The following is a 9,820-nucleotide window of genomic DNA, read 5'->3' as shown; positions in this document are numbered from 1 at the left end:
ATACAACACCCTGTAGAATGTCATCTTGGCCTTACTTTCAATGTTTGGCTCCACCAATATGTGTGAGCAGGCTTTCTCTCATTTGAATCATATCAAAGGTAATTCGCACTCAAGATTGACAGAAGACAGCCTGAATGCGTGCAGGAAGCTGAATTTGACCAGCTATGATGTAAACTTCAGAGAAGTGGGGGGGTGGGGGAGGCAGCAGCAGAAGTCCCACTAAATAAAGTCCTTGAGTACAATGTTTCATTTATGCTATTATTAAGCATGTTGATTTATCAGTAACATTAAGTTGTATATTTTCAGTCATGCAAATGAGCATTCTTATACTGGCTCTTTGTTGGCCACTTGTTCTGAATTTTGATGTTGTTTGGCTCTTTGGTTTGAAAAGGTTGCCGACTGCTTCTCTAGTCCATCCCTCAGCCAGTACCAGACTTGGATTTTTTCTCACTGCTAAAAATGATATGCTAAACTTCCATAGTTCAATAAAGGGAGTGCTTGTAAGGAAACAGCTGTGTGTTGCTTATTACCAGCAGCTGACAAGGCACTGAGCTAATTTCTAATAGACATGAGATCGTGAATTAATTCGTGAATGGCTTTTCAATTTCTGAAAAGTGTTTCATGGATTGTGGGGGGGGGGGAAGCGCCCTCAGAACCAAAAAGAAGACAGCATTGTGTGATTCGGGTGAATACCACACAGCAGCTGAATAGCTTAAACAAAGTGAATGGTGCAGTCCACAAATGATGTGACCCATTACACTCCTCTACCTCGGCAGTTTACAAAAAGCCTCCAGGGAGATTTGAAAGGCTTTAAAAATAATTTTTGGTTTTTACTTTATTGTTCCTATTGTACTGCTGAGGGTTGGATGAACAGGACTGTGGGTGTGATCTTTCTCACTCTTACTCACGAGCAATCCTCTGATGCAACAATCCACCACTGAGCAAGAGGCAGCCCACAGGGAACACAAAACGAAGAATTAAGTCAGTCACTCCTCCTAATTATAATAAAGTATAATACAGATGCTAAGGCAGGATTCACACTAGAGAGCTGGTCCCTTCCATTCTCCTACTCACTGTGCTGCAGAGAAACTCAAGCATGTACTTACTTTCCTGGGGAAATTACTGTGCTAGCAGTCTGGCCCTGGACCTTAGAAGAAGGCAGCAGTGTTCTCACATGTGGGGATTCCCTTAGGACTCAGAGTGCTGCTGACTTGCGTCCTCACAAGCTTCTGATGATGGCAGCTGTAGTATTGCAGACTCCCACTGAGGAAGGAATGAGGCCACTGTTTTCATTCTGATTCTCTCCAATGGGTTTTAATGGGACTAAAGCAAAACATCTAGTTTCTCTCCGAAAATCTCTTATAATTCCTTTCCAATGTTTGTATCTGTGACTTATTTCTCTGCACCTTCTACTAGTTTTTGAATGCTTGGTAAGCCTCTTATTATTCATAATAACAGCAGAGAACTATATTAAATGGTGCTTCATCAGACAAGTCTACAGTTAAAAACATGCAGAAAAAGTTCCTAGATGCCATCTTCATAATTTATTACAAATTCATTTTTAAATAAATTATTTTATATAACACAATTATTTGAAATACTTTATTTAAACAAATGTTCCAAGAAAGGATGTGCATTTAACATATGTTCACTTTAACTGCTTCTCTGAAAAAATGTCAGACAATAATTTAATATTCAAAGGGTCTTTATTCCTCTCTCCTCAAGTGGGTAGATGAGAATGATGTGCATATATTGAGAGGAGAACTGACTTCTGAAAAAAACAACTCATTCTAGATAGTCAGTTCCAAAGCTGGACCAGTCCCAGTGGAATCACCTGCAAAAAGTTCTGCAAACCACTAAGGCCCAAAGATTTGCAGCACCATTATTATTATTTTTAGTCCTTAATGAACTAACACTTGTGAAAATATCTGAGCCGCACACTGCCATCATTCAATCGGACATGCTTGTCCTGCACAAACTACAATGTATTGCTTTAAGAAATAGATTAGACATAACACCACACAGAGAATGAACTCCCAATCAACTCTGAGGTGGAGAGGTCTGTCTCAGTTCTTCAAATCCGAGTCCACCAGTCGTTGAGTTGTTCCTGCTAAAAGAGTTAGGATATATTACAAAATAGCTACTAGAATTTTTGTGTAAAAATAATTTCTGAAGTCTGTTTTCCAGGCAAGTAGTTTTTTTAGGTTATTGTAAACTTAATTTCAGGGAAATGAGATTTTGAAAAAATATTTTAAAGATATAGGACACACAATTAAGTCCTCTTAATTAACAATGTTTCCTAAACCTAAGATAAAGAGAGCCTAATCCTGCACTCCCAATGTGGGCAAAACTCCTGCCTACTCTAATGTGAGTTTTGCCTGAGTCAAGTCTGCAGGATTTGAATCAGGATTATTCTCCTTTTAGGCAGATCTTAGCTTGCTTCAGTCACTCTGTGGCAGGACCCCCATTCTTGGTTTCTGCAGTACGCCACATGTGGAGAGGGGCAGATGGAACAGCTTTCCTATGTGCATTATTCCCTTCAAAACTGCACAGAGTCAATGGAAAATGTAATAGAGCTGAAGGCTTTATTACTTTTTCTATAGCTCGACTTTGTGCCACAGACCTCAAAACCCCTGAGAGGGGGAGTGACCTGGGAGGGAAACCTTGTTCATGAGCCTCCATTACAGCTGTACTTCCAAGGAGTATTGGAAGGTATCTGGGTCACTGGACATAGCATCGGAGCTTCTTATGGATCAAATGTCAGGAGTTCTGGGACTAAACCCTCTGCGCACACCTAGACACCAAACTCCACTGTGCCCATCCTATCTTCCCCCCAAATATGATCTGGGAAAAATTTGAGGAAACCTCCATGACCCAGACTCTCTGGCTTTCATGAATCTTCCATGGAAATAATCATTCTGGCCTATAGTAATTACCACCAAACCCGTCATGAGGATCTGCTGTTGTAAAAAGTAACTACCGTATTTTCCGGCGTATAGGGCGACTGGGCGTATAAGACGACCCCCTATCTTTTTAATTAAAAGATAGGGTTTCATCTTATACCCCAGCGCCCCTCCGCCTCCTTTGCTCCCGGTGTCCCTGGTCTGCTGGAGATGGTCCCCAGCAGACCAGAGGCACCGGGAGCAAAGCCGCAGCAGCTTTGAAAGCCTCGGGGGAAGCCGGCAGCGGGGCATCCCGGGCGCGCCTGGGATGCCCCCCCGCCGGAGCCCCTCCGCGGCTTTGAAAGCCTCAGGGGAAGCCGGCGGCCGGGCATCCCGGGCGCGCCTGGGCTGCCCCCCCCCGCCGGAGCCCCTCCGCGGCTTTGAAAGCCTCGGGGGAAGCCGGCGGGGGGGCAGCCCAGACTGGGCTGCCCGCCCCGCCGGCTTCCCCCGAGGCTTTCAAAGCCGCGGAGGGGCTCCGGCGGCGGGGCATCCCAGGCGCGCCTGGGATGTATACCCGGCGTACAAGACGACCCCCGATTTTTGGGGGATGTTTTTTAACGTCAGAGGTCGTCTTGTACGCCGGAATATATGGTACTATGCAATGAAGTACATGAAATTTACCACCTAAGTCCTTGCTATATAACTAGTATGTATGTAAAGATATCTTATGGAACATATGGTGCTGTTAATCTGGATGTTCAGGAGGCATACTACAATATTTCAAGTGCCTAAGGGCTCCCCCCACCCTTAAATTTCAAGTCACTACATATTCTTACAGCCAAAATACGCCTTTAGTGCAACTTTGCAGTCTTCCAGCAGAAGCTATTACTTGCACTGTCAGTGCTCTGTGAAACTTCTCACTGAGAGAAGCACCTCTAGCCACATGGCAGCAGCCTCAGGGAGAGATGCCTGTAAAAATGAGATGTTTAAATAAGCTACAGGAGAATCTGGCTAGGGTGGAGACTATAGTACTTAATTTAGCCATACACCAGGTGCAGCATAAGCAGTGTCAGTGCAAGCCTCACCACGAAGTTCCCACGTGTGACTCAATTTTGACCTAGAGAGAACACTTGTAAGTGGTGAGCAAGCGGCTCTGGGTCCATGTCTGTTCACCGTTTCACCTCTCACTCCAGGCAATAAGGTGGCCAATTATTGCCATATGTGAACATTAAGTTTTAAATTGTAGTTGGCATTTCAGAGAGAGTTATAAGCAGCATCTGGTCCAAGAGTGTCAACAATTGTCGCAGCAGCTGTAGAGAACAGGATCTACATAATCCTTCTTAAAGTTACTGCACACCTTGCAGAGTGTTAGGCTGAGGAGCAACTGAACGACTAGAACTCATGTTCCTCAATACTCACATAGGCTGAATCCGTGCAAGTAGGGAATTTCCACCTTTCCTGCCATCCTTTATGTGCACCCTCCTCTTGCCAGCACTGGGGGCTGCTCACATGGATGCAAAGGAGAAAGAACTAGAGGGGCTGCTATCTGCAATTCTACCATGTCAGGCGGTGATCCTGTCAGATGTCTGAAGCTAAGAGTGACCTCAATATTTGGAGGCCTCATTGCAGGAGGTCTGGTGACAAGTGGCACCTCTCTTTTTGAGGCTCTACTGAACATAGATCCTTGTATGGTGTTGGGGACACAGTGCTACAGGAGAGGACACCTTTCAGGTGAGACATGACAGATAAATCCTAAGTGTAGGGTGGTCATCAATGATATTTTGGCTCATTTTGCAATAATTCCGGTGTCCCAATCCAATTTGAACAACAATAAAACTCTGATTATCTGAAAATCTAGTCACCATACACTGAAAACCTCAGTAATTTTTCCCAACTTAATAGCTGACCAGTTTTTTACATCTGCTACTAATGCAGTGTAATACATCTAATGAGAGACTGGACTAAATTCTGTTCTCTCTTATGTAGCAAGAACAGAGCCTAGAAGAGTAAGGCACTCAAATCCCACTAAAATTAAATGGAAGTTGGGCACCTTCACTTGCCTAGATCCCTTTGAAAACCTAACAAGAACTGTTAAAGACAGTTCCAACTGCAGAATCTTTGCTGCCAGTGCTGAGGCATTAACTGGACAGAACTTTGCATGATGAGAGAGAGAGAGAGAGAGAAAGAAAGGGTTTTTTTAATGTAAACTAATTAAAGTGGATATGGTATTCTAGAGAAGCAATAAACAAAGAACTACTCTATGGTGTCACTTTTTTGAGTCTATTGGCTCTTAATGTGACTAGGTACTTTAAGAACACAAAAATATAGCTTGCTTTGGCAATTACATGTAAATTACAATTGTACAGTCAGGAAATAGGCCTGCTTAACAAACTTTTACAACAGATTCTCCTGAAAGAATACTATAAATGTATACACATCCTGAATCCGAAATAATTCCAGTAAATCTAAAAGTGAAGAGAAGCATTTAAGAAGCTTACCTTTCTGATGACAACTACTCAGCAATATCTTTGCTCCAGTGAACCATCCTGAGGGGAACTCCTCAAAGAGATGGACCTTCTTTCAAGGACATCATCAATTTCAGAATCAGTGGCTCCCTGAAAAAGCCTCTCTGATTAATTTTATTATTTATCTTCAAACTGTTAATGTACTATCCAAAAGTAAACCTATCAGCTGTTTCTAGGGAAGTTAAAACAATTTATTATATATTCAGAGCAATAGACCTAAGAGATTGTCTTCTGTACTTCCCAGCATTTTTGGTCAGAATCATTTTAGTGAGATAGCAGCAAGTAATGCCAGCTTCAGTAAACTCTCTTGAACTATGTCTCCATCTAGAAGTTTTTGAAATTATGCAACAAGAACAGTTCCTGATTGATATAAGACATAAACTGAAAATAATGGGAAGAGCAGGAACAACACGACTACAAAATCATAAAAAGCAGAAAAGAGCTGCAAGGTTTCAGGGAGGCAGTGTTGCTCCATGGAATGAATCATACAGTAGTAGAACTGGAAGGGACCTCAAGAAGTCATCAAGTCCAGTGACATGCCCTCACAGCAAGACCAAGCATCTGATAGATGTCTGTCTAATGGTTACTAATGTAGTAATGTCTACTCCAAGCTTTCTCATTGATTTACTCTGTGGCAAGTCACTTAAAAAGTCAGGCTCAAGGTCATCTCTGGTGTAACTCCCCTAAAGTAGATGGAGTTGTAGCAGGGATTAATGTGGCCCTGGGCAGTGGATTTGCTCACTGGAGAGTATGAATGTTAGCAGTGTTGGCTCTGTTTGACTTCATGAGAAATATTTTTCTAAGCAGAATCACAGTGAAGTTACACATGATGGCACTATAGCTACCTCTATACTACACTCCATTCTTGGCGGCATGAGTGTACATGTAGCTATACTCCACAGTGAAAAGAACACCACTTTCACACTCTGATGTGTGGCCACGTGTCAGGCTCTGGCAGAGGCAAGGCAGTGGGGCAGCAGCAGGACAGTACTCTGCTAAAAACAGCAAGTATGGAAGGAAAGGCAGAGCTTGGACACTGAGAGCCATGTAGAGTATGTAACTCACTTGCACACCCACTCCCTTCGGATGCATCTTCACAAGGCTGGGCAAAATACAGCCCACAGGCCGGATCAGGCCAGCCAAAGCTTCTGATCCAGCCCACCACAACCCTTTAAGCCGCCAATGTCCTGCAGCCCAGCAGGACCCTCAGGTAGGCTCCCTGGCTGTCTTGCCTGACACACCGCTCAAAGCAGGCTGGCTGCTGGAGCCATGTGCATCTCTGCAGTGCACACCCATTGGGGAGAGATCCTTGTGCACTGACCCCAGCCCCACCACAATCCTTACAGCTTCCATTGGCTGGAAACCGGCCAATGGGAGCAGCCTGGGCCATGTTTGCAAGACAGTCAGTGCACAAAGCTGCCCTTCCCCAAGGGGTGCTCGGCATGCACAGAGACATGGCTCCAACAACTGGCTGCTTTGAGCAGCAAGGAGCTGCAGCAGGCATGAAGGCTGCATGAAGATCCCACTGGGCTGCAGGTCAGGAACTGCCTAGGTAAGTGCCTCCCAGCCAGAGCCTGCACCTGGCACCCTCTGGCACTGCAACTTCCTGCCACAGGTCCCTCCTGTCACAACGCAAACACTTTGAACCCCCTACCCCAGTCACAATCCCCTCCCAGACCCTGCACCTCCTCCTTCCCTCCTCCCCCAGGTCAGAATCCTCTCCTGCACCTACCTCCTCCCAGACACTGCACCCCTTCCTGCACCCCAGTCCCCTGCTCCAGGTCACAACCCCCTCCCAGACCCTACACCCCTCCTCCATCCCAATGCCCTACCCGAGCTCCCTTCTGCACCCAACCTCCATCTCAGACCCCACTCCTCCTCGGTTAATATCATGGAAGAGTGCAGCCCATGACTACTTAGTAAATTCTTGGAGTGCCCCCCCCCATCAAAAATTATTGCTCACCCCTGGTCTTTACTGTGCTCACCTAAGCCATGCCTCACTGTTTACACTGCTATTTATTCCCACACTAAAATGTAAATAGGATATACACTACAGGCTGCCAAAAGAAGCATGCAAGGGCAGATGAACCCTTTGTGATGTCAAGCTGTGACAGCAACTGTATGAATTTTAAGATCCAGAGTTCTTAAATATGCCAGTGAAATGAAAAGCCTAATCCCACAACCCTTATTCATGCAAGTTCTCCTGCTGACTTCTATCATCTTGTTATGAGGTTGGTAGTTATTATCAGGGCTTGACAAGTGGCGGCGAGCCCCGCTCCCCAGCTGCACGGTTTGGCATGCTGCGCATGTGCAGACTGTGCTGCGCATGCGCTGATAATGCTGCGGCATCGTGCCGGGCTAAAATCTACTCACCACGGGCGAATAGATTGGTGGTGATGGGGGACTTCAACTATCCAGACATATGTTGGGAAACTAACATCTACTAAAATCTACTCACCACTCACTACTCACCACGGGCGAATAGATTGGTGGTGATGGGGGACTTCAACTATCCAGACATATGTTGGGAAACTAACACAGCGAGGCACAGGCTATCCAATAAGTTTCTGGACTGCATTGGAGACAACTTTCTGTTTCAGAAGGTTGAAAAAGCTACCAGAGGAGAAGCTGTTCTGGATTTGGTTTTAACAAATAGGGAGGAACTAGTTGAGAACTTGAAAGTGGAAGACAGTATAGGGGACAGTGATCACGAAATAATAGAGTTCATGATCTTAAGGAAAGGTAGAAGGGAGACCAGCACAATTGAGGTAATGGATTTCAGGAAGGCAGATTTTGATAAGCTCAGAGAACTTGTAGGTAAGGTCCCATGGGAAGCAAGACTGAAGGGAAAAACAACTGAGGAGAGTTGGAAGTATTTCAAAGGGACGTTGTTAAGGGCCCAAAAGCAAACAATTCCGCTGTGTAGGAAAGATAGAAAATATGGCAAAAGACCAGCTTGGCTTAACAAGGAGATCTTGCATGATCTCAAAATAAAAAAGGAGTCTCATAAAAAATGGAAATTAGGACAAATAACAAAGGATGAATATAGGCAAGCAACACGGGAATGCAGGGGCAAGATTAGAAAGGCAAAGGCACAAAATGAGATCAAATTAGCTACAGGCATAAAGGGAAACAAGAAGACCTTTTATAAATACATTAAAAGCAAGAGGAAGACCAAGGACAGGGTAGGCCCACTGCTTAGTGAGGAGGGAGAAGCAGTAACAGGAAACTTGGAAATGGCGGAGATGCTCAATGACTTCTTTGTTTCGGTCTTCACCGAGAAGTCTGGAGGTGTGCCTAACATAGTGAATACAAGCAGAGAGAGGGTAAGTTTAGAAGATAGGATACACAAAGAACAAGTTAAAAATCACTTAGGAAAGTTAGATGTCAGCAAGTCACCAGGTCCTGATGAAATGCATCCCAGGATACTCAAGGAGCTGATAGAGGAGGTATCTGAGCCTTTAGCTATGATCTTTGAAAAATCATGGCAGACAGGGGAGATTCCAGAAGACTGGAAAAGGGCAAATATTGTGCCCATCTATAAAAAGGGGAATAAGAACAACCCAGGAAACTATAGACCGGTCAGTTTAACGTCTGTCCCAGGGAAGATAATGGAGCAGGTAATTAAGGAAATCATATGCAAACACTTGGAAGGTAATAAAGTGATAGGGAATAGCCAGCATGGGTTTGTGAAGAACAAGTCATGCCAAACTAATCTGATAGCTTTCTTTGATAAGATAACGAGCCTTGTGGATAAGGGAGAAGCGGTGGATGTCATATACCTAGACTTTAGTAAGGCATTTGATACGGTCTCGCATGATATTCTTATTGATAAACTAGGCAAATATAACTTAGATAGGGCCACGATAAGGTGGGTGCATAATTGGCTGGATAACCGTAGTCAGAGAGTGGTTGTTAACGGTTCTAAATCCTGCTGGAAAGGGATAACAAGTGGAGTTCCTCAAGGGTCTGTTTTGGGACCCATACTGTTCAATATCTTCATCAATGATGTAGATATTGGGATAGAGAGTACGCTTATTAAGTTTGCAGATGATACCAAACTGGGTGGGGTTGCGACTTCTTTGGAGGATAGGGACATAATTCAGAATGACCTTAGCAAGTTAGAGAAATGGTCGGAGGTAAACAGGATGAGGTTTAATAGAGAGAAATGCAAAGTGCTCCACTTAGGAAGGAACAATCAGTTCCATACATACAAGATGGGAAGCGACTGTCTAGGAAGGAGCATGGCAGAAAGGGATCTAGGGGTCATAGTGGACCACAAGTTGAATATGAGTCAACAGTGTGATGCTGTTGCAAAAAAAGCAAATATGATTCTAGGTTGTATTAACAGGTGTGTTGTAAGCAAAACTCGTGAAGTCATTCTGCCGCTCTACTCTGCACTAGTTAGGCCTC

General features: G+C 44.4%; 1 protein-coding gene across 6 annotated transcripts in view; it reads right to left on the bottom strand.

Annotated features, from left to right (window-relative positions):
• Window positions 1-1,532: 1,532 nt before the first annotated feature.
• SPATA6L (spermatogenesis associated 6 like) overlaps window positions 1,533-9,820 on the bottom strand; it is a 57,852-nt gene continuing 49,564 nt past the window's right edge. For 5 of the 6 annotated variants that reach the window (XM_075931630.1, XM_075931632.1, XM_075931635.1 and 2 more), the window contains 2 exons: window positions 5,381-5,497; window positions 1,533-2,110 (listed from right to left, as the gene is read on the bottom strand). In XM_075931630.1, the coding sequence (XP_075787745.1) occupies window positions 5,399-5,497 (99 nt within the window). In that variant the 3' untranslated portion in view covers window positions 1,533-2,110; window positions 5,381-5,398. The remainder of the gene's footprint in view (window positions 2,111-5,380; window positions 5,498-9,820) is intronic. The other variant, XM_075931631.1, reaches the window with a different exon arrangement.

The sequence above is a fragment of the Pelodiscus sinensis genome, chromosome 6 (assembly GCF_049634645.1).
Source record: "Pelodiscus sinensis isolate JC-2024 chromosome 6, ASM4963464v1, whole genome shotgun sequence".
Classification (NCBI taxonomy): domain Eukaryota; kingdom Metazoa; phylum Chordata; order Testudines; family Trionychidae; genus Pelodiscus; species Pelodiscus sinensis.
This window is presented reverse-complemented; position numbering and strand designations above follow the sequence as displayed.